Source organism: Alligator sinensis, unplaced genomic scaffold, assembly GCF_000455745.1.
Source record: "Alligator sinensis unplaced genomic scaffold, ASM45574v1 scaffold1457_1, whole genome shotgun sequence".
Classification (NCBI taxonomy): Eukaryota; Metazoa; Chordata; order Crocodylia; family Alligatoridae; genus Alligator; species Alligator sinensis.
In genome coordinates, this window is record NW_005842845.1 from 159,608 (window position 1) to 179,922 (window position 20,315).

General features: G+C 52.7%; 1 protein-coding gene across 1 annotated transcript in view; it reads right to left on the minus strand.

The window, feature by feature from the left end:
* Nucleotides 1-9,561: 9,561 nt before the first annotated feature.
* The window catches only part of LOC102378494, a 14,958-nt gene continuing 4,204 nt past the window's right edge, over nt 9,562-20,315 (minus strand). Inside the window, exons 5-8 of the mRNA XM_006035494.3 lie at nt 19,617-19,733; nt 18,974-19,211; nt 17,139-17,253; nt 9,562-9,718 (exon numbers count right to left, since the gene is read on the minus strand). Coding sequence (XP_006035556.1) covers nt 17,249-17,253; nt 18,974-19,211; nt 19,617-19,733 — 360 coding nt within the window. The 3' untranslated portion in view covers nt 9,562-9,718; nt 17,139-17,248. The remainder of the gene's footprint in view (nt 9,719-17,138; nt 17,254-18,973; nt 19,212-19,616; nt 19,734-20,315) is intronic.

Here is a 20,315-nt window from a genome sequence, read left to right on the forward strand (position 1 = left end):
ACAGTTCGGCTCCTGCCGCAGCCGCCCCCGAGACACGCGCTAGCTCCTTTGTCTCCCCGTGTTTGCGTCCCACATGCCCAGCAGGCAGCACAGGGCTGTGCGTGGATGGCCCATGCCGAGTGACAGCCGCCCCGCTTGCACTGCCGCTCGTTTGGCGGGGAGAGAAGGAGGGCTCTGGGCAACTGCAAGCAACTGCTGACCTGCGCACTTTCCTGTCTGCTTGTGTCTTCTAAGTAGGTTAGCACAGTTTGCAGGATCCTTAGCAGGGCTGCTTAGAAGTCTGCTAAGGGCAGAACAAAGGAGAGGAGAATATCCTGCTGGAGCCCAGGAGACTGTTTGCATCTAAAACCCAGGTGCCTTTCACTCAGACAGGCCTAGAAACAAAGCCAGCGATAATGGGAGCTGTGCAGATCCAGGGAGGAGGCAGAGGCGGGTTGGGCGAAGTGGAGAGACAGATGGATGGACATGCACGCACACGTGGCAACTGAGAGCAGTGCGATGCAGGGCCTGGCCCACCCAGCGACAAGCAGGCAATGCGAGGAGATGCAGCCACGCAAGCCGGCCCTGGGGATGCTCCGTCCGACTCGTGCCACGCTCGTGCGGTCTCTAAAGGAACGTGGGAGACTGGGGTGTCAGCTCCCTGCTCACGGGCTGTGATGAACAGGCTGCCAGCGCAGGATCCCAAGCTGGAGAGGAGAACAAGGCTCATGCAAGACCTTGGAGGGATACTACTAAAGCAGCTGCTGGTTGACTCGAGAAGAAAGGTACCAACCTGGACTATGCCAGGATCAGGGCTGGGCAATACTGTTACAGCAAACAGGAAATCCACCCTAAACCAGGAGCTGCGTGGGGACTGATACGATTTGCAAAACCAGATTATTTTTGGAAGAGAATGGCGGGAAGGAAGGGCAGAAAAATGCTGAATTTGAACAAGAGTGTCTGTTGTAGCCATTTTGATCTCAAGACATAGGCCAGGGGCGGGCAATTATTTCAGGCGGAGGGCCGCTTACTGAGTTTTGCCAAGCCATCGAGGGCTGCATGGCAGGCAGCCAGGGGCAGATAAATATTAATTTTCTAAATGTTTTTATCGCGCAGGCTGGATAGAATGGCTTGCCAGCCCGCATCCAACCCCCAGGCTGCATTTTGCCCACCCCTGACATAGGCAGACAAGGTTATTTGGGTCCAGGTGATTATCTTTTATTAGACCAACTGAATAGTTGGAAAAAAATTGTTCTTTACAAACTTTTGGGCACAAGCGCCCTTCTTCAGGCATAGCGAGAGTCTGCCTGTGCCTGAAGGGCGCTTGTGCCCAAAAGCTTCTAAGAACAATTTGTCCAACTATTCAATTGATCTAATAAAAGATCTCACATTTATCCAAATAACCTTGCCAAACTTAAAATAAATTGTTCCAGAAACAACAAAGCATTTTGGCCTTTCTGAGACATTTCCATGGATGCACCGGCCCCTCTGAGAACTAGGAAGGCTACTAAAACGGGCAAATAAAGCAGAAAGCAAGAGCTGACCATGCTGACCTGGCAGGACTTTGTGGCAGGTTTGTTTGCTCGGTTCACTGAAAAGTCTTTGGTTTTGGTTGGACCCAAACCAGTTTCTCAGTTCACTTTTCAAGCTACAGCACCCATTAGTCATGCAGCTTTAGGCAGTCTTAGCTCTAACCAATGCACTTAAAACACCAGCTCCGTGAGCCTCCAGAAGTGGGAGGAGTGTGTGGGGGGAACAGGGACGGGAATTGCCTGGATCCCACTGCATTTTAGGGCTGCTCCTTTCCACCAGCTCACAGGCCCCAAGTCCCCTTCCCAAATCTCCAAGACATCGTGCCCACCCCTCAGACACCAGATGCCTGTAGACGTGCGGGGACGCCCTGCCCTGATGTGCTATAAATTATAGTGCATCGGAGGAGACTCAATTCAATCGGGTCTGCGGGGGCACGTTCATTAGTGTGCTCCAGCAGAGTCCGCGTCTTGTGTATTCAGCAGCCCCGTGCTTCAAAAACGGCAGCAGGGACGCTTTCACTAAAGGGCATCGACCAAGCTTTAGTTAAACCACCCCTGCCACCATTTTGAAGCGTGGGATGCTGAATACGCGTGCCGCTGCAGGTGCTTTAATTAGAGAGGCTCTTGCTGCAATATTTAAAGTGCCTCCCTGACCCCCAAACACGTGTGAAGACACCCTGATGGTCCTGCATTTTCATCCCTTTTCCAGATGTGCTTTGCCGGCTGACTCCCTCCAGGATGTTAATCCTACTCGAACCTCCTCCTTTACCGAAAAGCTCCAAATATACATCTTATCATCAAAAATGAAGGAGGGGGGTGCGCAAAAAGAAAGTTGTCCAGTGGTTGTTAAAAGCAAGCGCATGACACAGCCCGATTTCATCCTTTCCGGTGTCTGACAAAAACTGCTCAAGCTTTATTCAACTTTGGAGTTGCAATGCTCTGTCACGTTGCTGCCATCCTTAATTCTTTCTAATTGTTTCTATAATTAAAAGCCCCATTGTGTCTTGTCTCTAATATGATTTATCTGATAGGGAGCACTCTGGCGTGGATGATGTATCGCTGGTGGTAGGACATCTGCCTCATGGCTGCTGAGCATGGAGGGAAACGTACTCCTTCATTCCCCCACCCGGCGCAGACAGCCGTGTGCCTGCCGTACGCTGAAAGGGAGCTGCTCCAAGGGAAGGCAGTCACCTAGGTCCACAGAAATCTTTTCCCTGTCTGAATAATATGTGAACTGCAAAGAGCCAGAGACAGCTGAGATCTCTCTCAGAAGGTTGCTTGAAGTTCCTGGGTCTGCGGTGCGACAGGGTGAGCTACAGCAAAGGATGGAGCTACTGGGGGAGAAAGAAGCAGCATTAGAGAAGATGCTATACGAGCTTTTCCAGATGCTGGGAGAGGTACGGAGCATCTCCCAAGCGAAGCCTAGCATGGCAACCAGCAAGCCACCGGGTGTCCTCACCATCAAGGTCATACTGGCAGGCTGCTGGACCTCATACTGGGTGATGGGTAGAAGGCAACCTGCAGTGTAAAATCAGCATAAAAAGCTTCTAAAATCCCAGGCGGTGGCTATTGAAGATCCAGAGATTGCCTTTCCCTCAGCTCTATCCGACATACGTTCTTCTCTGCTCTGCCCTGCTGCATGCACAGCAACTGAAGGTGCTGGCACGATTTCTCTTAGCTCCTACCCCTCAAGTCTGAGGCTTGGCAGGGCACTGGGTTTGTGCTACTATCCTCTTTCTCCTCGCAGATCCAAATCCTTCTGACCCATTTAAATCCCCTCAACAGCCTGTGTGCCCAGCTGGTTTTGAGGCATGAGTTACAGATCCTGGCACGGGGTGCTGTCCTTGGGCAATGCTTCTACGTTTAACTTCAGCGTGTCCGATTGCTCCTTCGGGGCCAGGGCACAGCCTTGTTCTTTCAGTCTACCAGGCCAACTCTGTCCCTGTTAAAGTCAAATAGGGAACAGAAGCAGCCTTATAAAGAGGTTACTAAACTTGCCAGCCATGCACAGGCTGGAGCAAGCTAGCAAATGATGCTCTAGCCCTTAGCAAGAGGATTCAAGGGGCTGAATTAGACTGAGCCATATCCTAGGTAGGTATCCTAGGCCATATCCTAAAGGATTTGCAATTTGGACCCACATTGGAGCCCTTCCCTGAAACTTCCCAGGTCCTTGGGTGTTTGAATGAATGCAAGAGGCCCTGATCTCCTTGAAATGTAGCTCTGACTTTGCAAACCCCCAATCCAGCCAATTACATTTTGCACAGCTAAGCCCGTCCTGTCCTCCTCTTTGCTCAGAGGTGGCACAGCAGGCCTGAATCTGAATCAGCTGGAACAATATTCTAGCACAGCATACAATCACTCCCCACTCATGGCTACAGAGAGCTAGTTTTGTTTGCAAGTCAGCCAGGCTCCTCAGAGTCACCTGCAGCATGCATCTTGCACACATCTTGCTGGGCAGTTGTGTGAGGTGGAGGTGTGCCGAGACCAGGTGGACATACGTTTTCTCCCCCTCTTCACCCTCAGTGGCAGAACTGAGCTGCAAGCAGGAAGACCTATGGGGTAAGCTCAGGGTCAGGAGCCCAGACAGTTGCAACAAATGGTCCAGATACCAAACACATATAGTCAGGACTGGAACAAGCCAAAGGCAAGGAACTTCAACCAGATCCTGTAGCCATGGATCATGCCAGGGTCAAGAGCAGAAAATGTTACAACCAGGACCAAACAAAGCCTCAGAAGATAGACATGGACACCAGAAGCATAGGAGCAGAGAAAGAGGAGCGACCAGAAGCTAGGATCAAATCAGACTACCCACTTACCAGGAAACTTGCTGTGCAAGGAGCTCCTCGCTGTCCACGCTGCTGCAATGGGGCTAGGAGATGCAGTCAGCTTCCTCCCCAGGCAGCAGCTAAGGACTCAACTGAAGCTTCACCCCCAGCTGAAAGGGCCTGACTAGGGACACCTGGGAGGTGTATTGTGATGATAATAGGGAGGGCTCAGATAGCAAAAAGAGGCTCAGGGCTGCTGTGGCAGGTCCCATGATGTTTTTATCGAGAGCACAGTTGTAAACCCTAGGGCTTCCCTCATTCCAGTCTGGGTAAGCACCTCCTCAATGAGGTGCTTCATCTGAACTCCCCTTCTTGACTCCCTAAAATCTTGCTGTGCCCTGTCAAACAGCTGCCACGGTCCTCTCCAGAAGGGGCTCCATTTCTGCAGCAGAGAAAGAGGTCTCTACAGATAATTTGTTAAACCTGGCACCGAGTCAGCTCAGAGCAAACACCTGTCCCGTGTAGGTGGGACTGCCTGGTCCACGTTCCAACTCAGAGGAGAAAGACATCGGTGAAGAAGTCACTTAGTATCTGGTACCTACTCAGTGGAGTCTAATGGGGAGGGATGCCAACACCTGGTATTGGGCAGTTTGAGATGCAAAATGCAGTGTTTCATCTTGCCACGATGCATTTGGTGCTGGCCAGTCTCAAAGATCCACTGAGCTGGCAGCAGATTTGAGATCCAGCCTGGATCCGATGCGCTGCAGCAATCCCCAAGAGCCCTCTCTATGTCCCCCTGCCCCATCGCAACCACATGCTGCACCAGTCTCCGAGACCTGCAGTGCTGCCGCTGAGGAAGCCCACCCCCTGACTGGGCCTTGGCTGGATTAAATAGTTCAGTTCTGACCTGTAGGAGAACCTGGAAACAACTGACGCTGCATTTGGGGGACAGCAAGTCATCCGTGAGGCGAGAGGAGTGGAGCATGGAGTCCGCTGTGGATCACAGCAGCAGCCTGCAGCTTCTCAATCATTGATGCAGAGGCACGGTGCCCGCTTGTCTCCTGTGGGGGCAAAGGTCCTGGGCTGCGACAGAATGGGTCTGGCAGGGATACCTGCCGATGGTGCATGGTGGGGGGGTTCAATTAGTGAGGGAGATGTGGGCAGGGGGCAGGTGATCAAGGCACAGGGGAAGGGCAGTCAGGGGAGGTGCCAGGTGGATGAGCGGCTCTGAGGAGGTCACAGTCTGTCGTCTGCATCTTGCCAGCACAAAATGTTTATGCAGAAGTCGCAGGAGCTCAATCAGCTCCAGACTTTCAGAGTCTGACAGCAGCTCCTGGACGGTGAGCCGCATTTATTTTACCTGGACTTTGGTCTGGTTCTGGGCCTGTTAGCAAAGCAGTTTATTTTGCAATGATCAGCAGAGGCAATGACTCAGTTTAGACACCAGCTACTTTCTGCCTAGGGCTCCTGACTCCACACCCAGTGCCCTTGCCATTAGGGCACCTCAGCTATCCCCTCTCTCCTGGCAGTGGTGCACTGGGAACTACTAGCTGTACAAGGCAAGTCTGAACAGGGAAGTTGTTTGCTGCCAGTTCTGCAAAACTAAAACACAATTTAATGGGGTCAACTGAGAACACATGTAAAATATATATCTATTTTCAGCAGCCTAAAAGGTTGTAAACTATCCATGCTGAATGGAGCAAAATGGTTCATTTGCCCCATATTGATTCAAATTTTATTTTTAATCAAGAAGGTGTCAGAATGAAGACTTGCTTTGGCTGGAAACTTTGAAATACTTTGAATTAGTTTGCGCTTGTGTTTCTGACAAAAACCATTTCAGCAAAACTACGGTAATTTCTTGACACATCCTGGTGATGCCGAATGGGCTTCGTTCACTGCAAGGTCTCACCCAGCGGGCACGCTGACCCTTAGGGTTTTGTGATTTGTTTCTGGAATTTATCAACAAGAACATCTTGCCCTTAAGTTGCCCAAAGTGGCTTGTGGGTCCTTTTAGCTGGGAAAGGGGCTCATCTCTGACGGCCTTCCCCAAGATAACAGAGAAAGTGGGTTGCAATCCTGCTCTCCCCAAGACAGTGCGGCCAAAGGTGCCGTTCCTAGTGGTGCGAGCAGGGGCAGGCTGAAGGGACCACAGACCTGGCTAGAGATGGGTCCTGGGCTCATCTAAGCCCTTCCTCTCACCTCCCATTTTTCTAAGCTAATATCTTGCAGTGTCTTAAATGAGATGTGAATAAATACAGAGTGTGGTTGGCTGAAGCTAATTGGACCTGAAGATTGCTCCTCTTTACTGCATGCCATGCATAATGTACATGCATATTAACGCCCAAAGTAGCACACTCTTTTCCCCCCGTCTTTGCTGCTTGAAGGATTCACTAAGATTTAGCTGGAGAAAGACAGCTACAGGTGCAGCTTTCATTCCTCCTCTGGCCTGAATGTGGAGATTACACCAGGAGACTAGGAGTCAGGACTTCGGGGTCCTTTTCCCAGGAGGTCCCACGTCCCTTCCTTGGGCCTTAGATCTCCACCTTAAGAAAGGATTTTTATGTCCATTTGAGTCCCGGGGTGGCTGTTTTCACAGTGCTCCCAACTCTTTGGATGAGCGTGCCAAGGGACATCCTGATTGAGGACCTAAGCCTGGCAAAGATCCACAGAGTCCGAGGCCAGAAGGGACCAGCAGGCCAACTGGTCTGACATCTTAGTGAAGCACAGGCCATTACATCCACCCACTTGCCCCTATATTGAGCCCCACATCAGCTTAGACTATCAGATGCCAATTTTCAGGAGATGAGATTACCTAGGGCACACAGCAGAGAACTGGAGAGACCAAGGAGCCATGCCTGACCCCCCGGCCCGGCCATAATAGTTTGGATGACCACCTCCGTATACTATTCCACGCTGTCCTGGGACCCGAGAGAGAGGAAGTTAAAAAACCTCATGCGCCAAAAAACCAGCATCGGTTTGACCAACGGGTGCATCAGGGAAAGGAAATCGTTCCTGACCTCTGAGCTTAGCCCTGAAGCATGAGGTATGAGCAGGGTCATTGCTCTTTGTCCATCAAGGAAGTGCATTGAGTGATAGGACCATGCTGAGGTCAATTCAGAGCTCTTTTCTCCCCCTGACCCAGGAAGGAGAGGAATGGGCAGAGGGATGAACAGATTATCAGACTCCAAAGCCAGAAGAAACCACAGCACCATGCACCCCCATCCCGAAACACAAGATTTCCTCCAGAATCTGGATTAAAAAAACAACAAACTCTCTAAACTCTCCCTAAAGGGATGAGGAATGGTGAATCTGCCACCTCTCCTGGTAGTTCCATGTTGGATTATTGTCACGGATTGAAATTTCTACTAACTTCAGCTTCTAGCCAGTGGCCTTTGAGAGCAGGGTGATTATAGAGAGGATTGGCCTAGGCAGAGTGGGCACAAGTAGGCAGGGTGTATTTCTCAGTGGCAGTCCTGGGTGTGGCAGGGAGGTGGCATGGGCATGACACAAGTCACTGGGCACAGCTTTGTCCCATGATGATTGCACTGCATATGCCGGGCAACCAGGCGGAGCTCAGGAAGGGGGGGAATGACACGCGAGGGAAGGTCCACGCTGCCGTGGTCCAATAATGAGCATCAGGTGGAGTGAAGAAGAGCTCAGCTCCCACTGGGCTCCAGAACAACTGCCCAGGTTTGGTTGGTTTAAAAGCTCCCCGCATGGGATGCACAGCTCTTTGGACCGCTACCAAAAGGCTGTGGGGACGAAGCACTTGGGAACCTGGTCCTGAGCAGAGAGGGGCCCAGCGAATAGAAGGAGCTGCATGCTGTGTGGGGGTGAGCGCAAAGAGGCTGGACCGCAGAAAGGGATCTAGTCATCTCCCCTCTCCATGGCGAGGCACTGGAAGCCCCTTTACTTGTGACACAGTGACTTTTATTCTGCAAACCGCCTCTTTGAAGTAAAGCCCTTAACCATGCGCTTAAGGCCCATTGAACCATGTGCTTAAGGCCTCCCAGGGACTCACCCGAGCTGGGGTGGGCTGCATGGACCCTCCTACAGCTACCATTTGTGATTCCCTGCTCCAGAGTGTTAGCAGGATCCTGTGGCCTTTGGGAGAGCATCCCCAGCCCGACCAAGGTGTCCATGTCCTCCCCTCCCTCTTGGATGCGGAGGGCCCCCTCCTCCCTACACTGAAGCAGATTCGCCCGGACCTGCCGATGGGAAAGCATCAGCCTGATCAGACAGGAGCAGCTAGTGCCTGACAAAACTGCTGCCACCTCCCAGCAGCCCTGGCACGAAGCCCAGCCTCTGCCAGCCTGCATCATGCCCATTGCTTGCTTCTGGGATACCCGACTTGTGCCCCTTATAGAGCTGGAGGCCAGCAAATTAGATACATCTGGCCAAATTTACCCCACATCACTGGGTGATGCTGCAATGGAGACATCCTCACAGCTGCACGGGGCCGGTGCTGCCTGCATGGGCAGGGCCTTCTCAGCGACGAGGGCAAGGGCACTGGTCTCCAGGATGAAATCCTATTCATCCCAGAGTCTGATGGGGTCTTGGCCAAGTGCACCAGAAAAGCAACTGTTCTCAAATTGACCTGAGCGAGGGAGCAGGTCGGGTGCGAGGGGCACCAGGCTGGGACGTGCAGAGGTGCTGTAGGTCTAAAACTCACATTTTGGCTTCCAGCTGCTGCGTGAGCTGTGCACGAGGCACCATCTTCTCTAGCTTTGTTGTACTATCCTCCCAACTGCCTGGTGCTTCTCCACATCCTCTGCAGCCTCCTTGCCTTGCCTTTGTGCAGGGCAGGCACAAACCTCCCAGGACTTCCCATGACAGCTGGCTCAACACAGAAAGATGCAGCACACAGGGGAGGGCCCTGCCGCTCGTGGCAGCCGGCCTGCCTGGATCAGGAAGCCGCATCTGGCCTGCGGCAGATGGTTCGGTCAGGGTAACCGTCTCACCCACCCAGAAAATATCCACCTTCCTTCTCAGCAGGATGCCTCTCTCTGGAATCACGGACACCGTTGTGGGTGCCAAGCCTTTCGTTCTTGCTGCGTGCCTTCAAGGACGGTCTGTCCTGCTGGTTCAACCTATGTAGGAACCAGTCTTTCTTCCCACACAGGGTGCAGAGGGGCTGTTCCTGGCACCAGTGCCATCTCAGTGGGCATCTCATAGGAATGAGGACTTCTCACAAGACCTCAGGAACTTCCTGCTTCTGCCAAGGTGGCACATACATACCTTGGCTCTCACCAAGTGTGGTAATAACTGCTGAGTGCATAGGGGCTACGTCGAGGGACCGACTCAGGATGGCTTGGGCTGGCTTTCATGTTGCTTAGACCAGCACATCCCACGTGCTGTCAGGGGGGACTGCCAGAGCAGTGCCAAGGGGCGAGGGGTTTGGTTCAGTGGCCAAACTGGAAAACAAATTGGTTCCTGGTCAACCTGAAAAGAAAAAGTTTCCATTTTATTAACAAACAAAAACCCCAGGGAGGTTTTGTTCCAACATTTGGTTCATTCTGGCAAGGGTGAGGAAGGAGGTTTACTTTTCATAGGAGTTTCATTTATTATTTTTATACCTGCATTTAAGCCTCAAAATACAAATTTGGCAAGAAGCAAAACCCTGCATGTACAATCATAGAATCGTAGAGAAGTGGGGCTGGGAGGGATGTCCGGAGGCCACCTAGTCCAGCTCCCCGCCCGAGGCAGGATGAGCCCTATCCAAACCATCCAGCACAATCCATAATCTAATCTCTTAACTACCATCAGCCCTGGCCCAATACACATCACATCTGAACCTGCTGCAGGTAAAGCTGGGGGACCACGACAACTGATGTCCTGCTTCTATGAAAGGTTGTCAGTATATTCCTAAGAGATGCCAGGCAGAGGGCCATGCCCCCCCCCAGTCTGTACCAATTTGACCATGGGATACAATTCCTTCCTGACCCCAAATATAGGGTTGATCTGACCCTGAGTGGAGAAGGCAAGACCGTCCAGCCAGGAAACTCCAGCTTTGGTCCCAGCAAAATCCCCAGCCTTGGCTGTAGCCAACATCCAATACCTTTGAGGGAGGCATAAAAACACCCTGACCCATTGAACAGAAATGGGGAGTGGGGCAACCAGCAAAGCCCAGAAGCATGGGGACACCAGAAGGGGTGAAACTGTTTCAACTTATTCAAAGTTTGTTTTTCACCCCCAACTATTTCCCCAATGCTGCAAATAGTCTCTCTCTCGCCTTCCAACTGCACTTTTTGGCACATCAACTATTTGTCCAGAAGGTTTCTCTGCTCTGGATGCTGTCCCTCTGGAACAGCAGCTGGAGCCGATGCATCCCAGCAGAGCCCACTCCTGCATGGCCTGCCAGTGTGCAGAGCACCTGGCTATTTGCCATGAAGGCCCAGCACGAAGGGGCTGGCGAGTGGTAGCTGGTGCTCAGAAGCCTCTGGGGATGTTTTGTCCTTTGAGAGAAATTGGCAGCGATGGAGAAAGCCCAGGCTTCTGGCTGCAAAGGCTGAGGCTGGACTGAGTCTCGACCCAGACAAATCTGTTTCACTGCCCTAATTAGGCGCTGGAATCAGGGCGACGAGCCCCGTCTGCCTGCCCCGAAGAGGGGGTGCTGCTAATGAAGGGCATCCCCCGGAGGGCAGGATGCATCCCGTGGCCCCGTTTCCTGCTGTTTCTAGGACGTGGGCCACAGGACAGCATTGTGCATCACCCATGCCGCCGCGCTCCCAATGACAGGCCCAAGGTAACCTGCTGGCAGCTCCTAATTGGATTTGCTCACGCTAATTACTATTATTTTCGCCTCAATTAAAGCATTTGTTTCCCATTTAGCTTCATAGCTAACTAGGAGCCTTTTGGGGACCTGTTTGCCCAAGTGGTTGTGATGGCCTGGGCGCCTGACAGCTTCTGTTGGGAGAGGGGGGTCGCCCTGCTGGGCTGCGGTCCCTCACCCTTCCCCGAAACCCATCCCACCTCCCAGCCTCCGCATCCTCCCGTAATCCATCCCTCTGCCGCTCGCCTTCCCCAGCTTCTCTCTCTCAGGGGATGCTTCTCTTCTCCCACTGTAGGGGAGGGGGCCCCCCACCTGCCTTCCCATAGCTCAGGACCCACAAATCACTGTGGTTATAAGGGGCATCAGGAAGAAGGGCATCCTTTTGCATGAGCCCATGGCTGTGTGGTGGTGGAGGGGCCTCCTGGCAGCAGGCCTGGGAGAAGAGCCCCTTCCACTCTTACCACTGGAGAGGGCTTGGCAAGGTGAGGCAGCTTTCACCAGTGCCCTTGGCACAGCCAGCCCTGGGGGAGGATTTTCATAGGTTTCATAGACATTCAGGCTGGAAGGGACCTCACAAGATCATCGGGTCCAGGCCCCTGCCCAAGGGGCATGAAGTCAGCTGGGGTCACATGATCTCAAGGAGCTTCCAAGGGAGGTGGTGCTCTCCCCTACCTCGGGGTCTTCAAGAGGAGACTGGGCAAGCACCTAGCTGGGGTTGTCTGACCCCAGCGCTCTTTCCTGCCCAGGCCAGGGGTTCGGACTCCACGACCTACTGAGGTCCCTTCCAACCCTAACATTGATGAATCTATAATCCCAGCAAAAGCCCTATCATAGGGGTGTTGGTTTTCTGGATGTCCTAGTTGTAACATAGTGGGGCTGGTACAAGGACCTGTGAGATCTCTGGTTCCGGGTGGGGTGGTGGAGAAGCTGTATTTGGCCTAATTCCCTGATTTTGCAGAAGGTGGGGTGTGGCGAGTGATGGTGTTTGCAGACCCCTGTGAGTGGAGATCTTTGTGACCTGCTCCAGTGGCACTAGGCTCCTTCAATACACTGCCCCAGCATCTGCAAAAGTCAGGCAGCAAACCGTGAGCAGGGGCAGACAAGGCAGGGTTACCAGGCTGCCCAAGGTCTGGGCAGGGATTCAGGCTGGTGCCAATGGGCACAGATGGATCCAATTGCAAACTGCATCAGAGCTGCTCTGCACATTCAAACCTTATCTGCTTGTGGCTCAGAGAGACAAGATGCAAGCATGTGATGCAGCAGGCTGCAGGTGCAGCCTCAGAGCCCGGGCTACACAAAGGCAGAAATGCAAGATGCTCTTGGCCTAGAAGGAGTGGACTCCAGGACTTTGCATCCTCCGCTCTGCATGCTCCTTGCCACCCCTGCAATGCCTGCGGCTGGGGAGGGGGCAGGGTGCAGAAACAATCACCCTCCTGGCAGCAGCCTTCTTCTACCCGATTTCTAAGGTGATGCTACCCTCTACTGATCCATACCAGAACAGCAAAGAAAAAGGCATGGGTTGGCTGGAGCCAGTACCAGTAGTCTACAGGAGCAAGACAGCTGATCCAGGAGCACCCCTGGGGAAGGAGGGGCAAGAAGGAGCAGAAAAGGAGCTGGGGAGGGCAGAGCGGAGAGGAGCTTTGCTTCTGGGGGTGCTGGAGCAGGTGCACAGTGCACACGTGCCAGGCTGTCTACATAGGTGACTGTGCTGGGCACACACCTCCGTCTCTGTGAGCACGGGCAGTGCTGCACTGACAAGAATTGAGGGAAAACTTTCAGATATGACAAGAATAGCTTTGTACCAGGCTGCTACGGTGACACAACCCCTGGCTCATCCTTGTAGCTCACAGGGGCTCCCAATTCCTTGCCCTCCCTGCAACACGCAGCGGCAGCTGCCACTGCTGCCCTACTCCAGCACGGAGCAAAGATACAACGAACCGTCTCCCGCCGTGGTCATAACATGGCACTGAAAGATGCTCTGACATGCCCTCAGCCTACAATGGGCCAAGCCAAACGAGCCACTTACCATTGCCTCCTTGTATCAATGAGACCCCTGGGAGTTTCTAGGGAGCAGCTGACTCAGGTTCAGGCTTCTGCTCTGACACCGACTTCCCATACAACCTTGGACAAGTCACTTAACCTTTCCATGCCTCAGCTCCCCATCTGTATAAAGGGGGACAGTAGCCCTGCCCACCCCCAGAGGGGTCAATACATTACAGACTATGGAGCTACTCAGATACCATGATGAGAGGAGCCAGATAAGTACCCAAAACTAATAAAGCCCGTGTGGTGCCAAGGGAAGACCCCCTCCTTCCACACCACCGACGAGGTAGGAGCACGATAGCATGAGAAACATCTTGTGGGAGACTTGATTTAATAGAAAAGCAGCTGAGTACTGAACAAACGCTGGGTAATTCTGACATCCTGGTGAGCCAGTCTGTGGCCAAATTATGGCGGTTCAATGAATAGCCTTTTAATGATGAGTTCGTAGGCCTGCGGTGTAGAAGCTTCATCCTATTACATCTAAATGAGAGCCACAGTTAAGTGCATATTTAGAACAGTCAATTCAATAGTTTTGCAGGATTCTCTGCCCCAGGGAGAAATGCAAGGCCTCGTTATCCCCTGCCCGTCCCTCCGGCAGGCCCAGCTGGCAGCCACTCCAGTACTTGTTTTGTGCCACTGCAGGAACCAGTGCAGCTCCAGGGAGGGAGGCTGCCTGCTCAGGGCCCTAGCAATGGGATAAAAGAGCCTTTCCTGGGCCCACAGCTCCAACCCCAGAGCCAGGGGCTGACCGTGGAAGGGGTTTCAGTGCTCACTGCATAGACTTGCTGATTCCAAATACAAGTCTCCAGGGACAAGGAGGATCGACTGGGCCTGAATGAACAAATTCCCTTCACCTTCAGAGAAGCCTTCCTGAGTTGATATGGAAACTCCACTTTGTCCGTAGACCCCTCCAAGGGCTTCACACAGGAAGGTCAACATGCCAGAGACGGGGACCTGAGCCTGGGAAAGGGACTGGCTCAGGACCACGTAGATGAGGTAGCATCCAAATCACAAACAGCATCTAGACTCGTTATCTCCCTCGTCAAAGCACAGTGCCAGGGCACAGGCAGCACGCCCTTTCCCCAGGCCAACATCAAGCATATAGGCAAGAGGCTTGGACTCGGAGCACTTATTTTGCCCCCCGCCAACCCATATCCTGCCTAGCTCAGCAGATAACTGGACAGCATAAGTTTCCCCTATTTGGGTCATTTCAGGGAGGTGGATTCAAGGAAGAGGTTTAGCAGAGCAGGCTCTGTATTCAGCGATTACTCCCCTGGGTCATTTACCTCCCTCCATACAGCGGTGTGTGACATGCTCTCATCTCCCTTTACCAGGAGCTAGCAGAAGTCTTAAGAAGATTTGCCAGCACCCTAAAACAGCTGGATGAGCACAGGACTCGGAGAAGCCCAGCACCCCCAAGATCCTAAACACAGCACCTCATCTCTCTCATGTTCAATTTTGAAGCATAAGTCACCACTACACGGTCTAGAGCACAAACAATGAACAGGCAGCTTCCTCTTTAACAACGCTGGACTGAGACCAGGCCCAGAAGCAAGCACGGGAGCCCTACCCAGCTTTCCAAAAGCTCTTTCACAGCTGTGCACTGCGAAGACATATATTATTAAGCCCCATTTTGAAAAAAGCCGGCTGCAAAGAGCAGGAGAGCCATTAAATGCAAACCAAGAGCAACTGAATTACTGCAGAGCTCAATATAATGTCCATGCCCCGCAATGTCAGCTCCTCCATCAACCAGAAGAAACATATTATTATTATTATTCAGAGGTAATGAAGTCATTGCTATTGTGCAGGCAGATAATGCTGTCTAGGAGGCATATTTATGTCTAGGAGGACACAGGGAAGGGGAAGGGTGCTAAAAAGGTTCATTGCTACATAGATTATGTGGCTGTTGACGGCAGGCCGTAAGTGCACAGAATTTATGGCCCCAAGAAGGAACAGAAGGCAGCTCCACTAGTCCATAGCACAATCTTTGCTAAAGGAGAAGCTGCTGCAACTGCAGTGGTGCTGATCGGCGCTGCTGGCTGCACCCCTTACGTGGCAGCCCAGCTCTTTGCCAGAGGAACTGGTGCAACGCTGCAGCCAGGAGGGGCAGAGGTTCAGGTAAGCGGCGTTGCCTATTTGAAGGGTGTATCACAAAAAAGCCCAGAACCTAGATTCCTATTTTGCAAACAGCCCCTCTTCATACAGCCAAACCCCCCCCATATCCTTTGGAGTTTTACAAGGTAGACCCAGCCCACCCAACTTAATCGGAGCTCCCTGCCCTGCCCAAGCGTTCGCTTACAAGGCAAGACATTTTCCGAAGCGCATCCCTGCTGGCCCTCCTTTACTTGGAAGCCAACAGTCCCAAGCCTTTGGATAGCTGGAAGGCTTTGAGAGCAGCGAGGTCCAAGGGCTCAGCATCACAAGAAAAAAAAAAATCTGTTTCATGCAAGACAATCCCATGCTCTCAGTCTGCTCCCATGTTCTCTCCAAGAGCACAGTAACACATCTCTCCTCACCAGACTTGCAGCAAGCACATACCAGTCCTTGTTGCACGGCTAGGCTTAACCCCAGATAGACAAAGTAGCTCCTGCGACATTGCTCTAGACCTCGAAGGACTCGTGCCCTATGGGCCCTCCGCTCCGGGCTGCATTAGGGAAGCAGGCTCTACAAGCCAGCCGAGCGGATAGCCCAGCCCCAGGGAGCAGTAGGGATGGCTGCAGCATCTGGGGGCACAAGGATTTGTTAATCAGGCCACCAGGATTTACTGCCATTATTTTTATTTAAAGAATAATCAAGGAGGAGCACAGCTGTTTTACAGCTGGCCAGAGTATTGTGGCTATAATTTCAGTCCTCTGCAGGGCTATTATGCCCGACAACAAGAGCTGCACTGAGAGGAATATTCCCTGAAGTTATTTCAGGCAGATGAAATGGCTTCACTAATTAGAAAGGGGCAAGACACCATGCTGAGCTTCACCTGGAGCAGCACTCAGCAGAGTCACCCAGGGCCGAGAGCAAGGGTCACTTGCATTCGATCACAGCTCTGCCGCTGACCTTGCCCTGAGGTTTAGTCCGGTCACGCCACCCCGACACCTGCTGCTCCAGGGATGAAGGGAGGGTATGAAAATAACTTGAAGCCATCATCACCTCTAAGCCTCATCTACATTTCAGTTTTGCCAACAGAGCTCTACTGGTAAAAGCTTTGGCAGACTCAGCTGGATTAGTTGAACAGGATTCATTGCAATAGAGCCTGGGCTGGCTGGAAGAGTGGGGCCAGCAGCATAAGAACCAGTATGTAGCTGCAAGTGTGCCCTGCTAGGGTCTGGCCTTCTCACTAGGGGCCAGGCCTAAGCTGAGTGCTTATCAAAGGATGCATTTCAAGGTCTGGAGGGACCACCACAGCCACCTAATCAATGCCGCTGCTCAAAAGCCAGAGAGCGCCTCACCACATAACCCCTGCATCAGTGCCCAGAACTGGCACTTAATGAGATCCACCAGCTTGGAGACTTCATGCAACACAGCATCTCTTTCTCTTGCTCCACCGAGACCTGCTGCTGCCCTGTTTCTCCCCTTAAAATCTTCCAAGGAGGTAGATGCAAGTTTAAGAGCAGGTTGGACAGACCCGTGGCTGGAATTATTTAGTCAGGGATGATCCTGCCTTGACTTCATGAGGTCTCTTCCCGCCCTGCTTTCAAATAACCATATATGCAAAGCCTTCACCATCCACTGGCCAGTTTCCAGGGCAGGAAAGGGAGGAAGCAGGCTATTCCACTGGGACTCAGAAAACAGCTTGCTATGCTCTTTTCAAACACTGAAGTGCTCAGCTCCTACAGCAAGGTGATACGAGGGGTACAACAGTAGTGCATTCATCATCTAGAGACCCTGGCATAAAGTTGCAAGAGGCCCAGCCGCACGCCCCGAGGACTTGGCCGCAACTCCATCATGCCACCTGCTGTATGACCGAGATAGCCAGCCCTGGGGTAGGCAGGAATCAAGGACTTCTGGGTTCACATGAAAAATATTTTATTATAACAATTTCAAAATACGAACGTGCGAGTTTGTCAGAAGGTTCATCCAGGACCGAGTGGGCAGAATTAGCCAGAAGAGCATTCGGCATCACAGCAGGGGACAGCGGTGTGGGCCGGGAGCAATCATCCCATTTATCCTACAGAAGAGGGGAGAATAGTTATTCCAGTGCACCTGCTGGCTGCAATCAGTGCCAAGAGCTGTACTGCAGGCTGCGACAAAGGATTTTTGTAGTAATTGCTCAAGTCAGATTCCAGGCCCTGCAGTATGAATCGGGGTGCTCTGGAAGTTCAGTTCCTAGTAATAGGGTGCATCTTCTGGAGCATGTCTGTTGAGAGTGGGGAGCATTTAGGGAAGTAGCTGGATCCCATACAAGTTACCAGCAGGACACAGATCCATGTTTGGGGACTAGAGGGCAGTTAAGTCTGATAAGCCAGCAATGCTGTAGCTCTAGCTCAGAGCTTTCCAAACTGTGTGCCGCGACACATTAGTGTGTCGGCGGCAGTGTGTAGGTGTGTCGCGCGAAATACAGAAAATTTTGCGGAAGGGCACCGCGGAGCTCCCTTACTCACGTCTGCTTCCCTTGGCCCCTCCCCCGGAACTGAATTACTGTGTCGCGAAATGATGCATGTCTAAGAAGTGTGTCACCAACATGAAAAGTTTGGAAAGCTCTGCTCTAGCCCTTTGGATCCAGCCCAGGCAGGTGCAGGCAGCAGTAAGTGTGCCTGAGATCTGACAATCCTTTAAGTCAGGCATTTCCAAACACCAGTGCAGGAGTGTACCCCAAAGGCCGTGGAAACCTCCGCTTCTGTTCTGGAGCTTGAGGTCCTTTCACATTAGGAAAGGCACCTAATAAGCCATTGCTTTCCTGAAGAGAAAGCCCCTAGGTCTTAATGGCTTTAGTAGGCAGAAGAGGGAGGCCCCTGGGGGAAGCCGTCTAACACCCCCATGTTTGCAAGACACACAGGATCTAGTAACTTTTTGGGGAGTCAAAGTCTGCAGGTGGCAGTTATATGTGCCGATAGGTTGCATCTAGTATCATGGATTCCCTCTTCTACTAGCAAGTGAAGTCAACAGGAAACCCTGGGGAGGGGGAGGGGGAGGGCCAGGCCCATCTGCTGGGAAAAGCAGCTTTAGTGGTCTGGGAAGGAGAACCTGGAAGGTCAGAGTCCTCTGCAAGAAGAGGGTGGGCTACAGTTTTCCTGTTGTCCCTTCAAGGCCTTCTGGCCATGTATTTTGCATTAGCCTCTACTGGGATGGAGGTCAAATGTCTAAGGACCAGTATGAACCCAGGGGGGAAAGATGAGAGCAAGGAGGCGAAGGGAACTTATCAAGGTCAGAGCTACTCAACCGCAGACTAGGATTAGGGAATTCCAGTTTGTCTCACCACAGCTTTGCTCCAATTACTCTTCCCACCCAATACCCACGTGGGCTCACACCACCCCTCTGGTCACTAGCAGCTTGGAGCCTGCCCACCCCATCATTGCCCATGCATGCACCCATGCAGAGCAACCAAGAGCAAGGCTGGTAGAATAAGCCTGCTGCCATGGGGCACTGCAGCCAGCTTCTCAGCAGCAGCTGCCTAGTCTCACTCTAGCAATGCAGTGGCTCAAGTGATCACAAGAGCAGTTTCCACTGGTGGGAATCTAGGACCCAGAAAGAGCTCAGCCTGAAAGCACACACTTGCATTGACAGGCAGCCAGGGGAAGGGAGAAGGATGCGTCCAAGGCCTCAGGGTACTGGAACACCCGCTTCCTAGATGACATGCCAATGGCTGCACCCCTTGCGGGCAGACTGCCCATTGCATCTCTTGCCCCAGGGAGCAGAGCGGATTCATTTTAGGGCGAAGTCATCCTTACCGCTCAGTTCAACCCACTGCTCTTGACTGTCACTGTAACCACTCGCATGAGCCCACTGCTCCCGAGCACAGCTGCCACTGCTGCTCGCTGCAGCCTGCTGCTCCTGGGCAACCTCATCACCACCATTAGCAACAGCCTGCTGCTCAGAGGCCTCCTCCCCATGGGTTGGCATAGCTGGCTTCTCTGGGACATCCCCACTGGTCGCTGTGGCCTGCACGTTCTCTCCTTTCCGATTCACCTGCAGAGTCAAGGACACACGCTCAGGCTTCAGTTCGGTGCCGAGCTTGCCCAGAGAACCAGGCAGTGCTTCTGGGGGTGGACTAAATCCACCATAAAGTGTCAGTCAGAGGTTAGAAAGACAGCCCACCCACTGCAGAGACCCAAGCCGTTGCAGCCACCCAAGGCCCAGGACCCTCTTGCTGTGTTCATGTAGGGCAGCAGGTAATGACATAAGGGACCAGCCCCAATGAAGCCAAGGTCCATGCTTGGCTTCACATGCTCCCACAGCCACACAGGCAATGGCCGAGCTACAGCCGTGCCAAACCACGACTCGTTAACCTGGCAGCACGTGACAACTAGCTTGGGAGCAACTGTGTGGCCCAATTGTATGTGCCCCGTGGCCTGGTTGTGCAGCCGCCACTACCTGTGGATTGGGAGATTCCTTCAGCGCGACAACCCCATCCTGCTCCTCGAACTCCAGGTCCGTCTCCGTTTCGTTCTGGGACCTGTATTCCTCACTGTCAGTCTCAGATTTGCTTGGCTGGAAAAGGGAAGGTGGCCAGCTCTGGTGAGAAGACAAGCTCTGGTCCCAGCTACAGTGGGAAGCAAAGGGGACAGTCTCCTCCAAGGACCTAGGGGAAGCCTTTAAGGGCACAGAGGGCAGCTGGACACCCAGGACCCTTTGGCTTTGTGGGATTAGGGTGCTCGGTTGCCTTTTATGCCATCCAAAAGTCCCCTCCCTGGTGAAAGGCCATGGGAGCTGGTGAAAGGCCATGGGTTCATCACATCCTGGAGGTGCCCAGCAGCTCCATATCCATTGCCAAATGCAGCATTTTACAGATGTGCCATAAAGGCAGCAAGAGGCCATGTTGCCTGGTAGGATCTCAGCTTTGAAGGGGTCACCCCTCTTCTCATTTGTGGCACAAGGAGAACCACATTACCACATGAGGCTGCAAAGAGAGAAGGCAGAAGCCTTCAGCATTGAGGAGGCCATTTGCCATCCCAGGATGGATGGAGCAGGCTGACACACTGAATCCATCTGTTGACTCACTGGGGGCTAGAAGGGACCTCGCAAGGACCTCAGTGGCAGCAGACCATTTTTGGAGGGGGGGGGGGGGGGGGG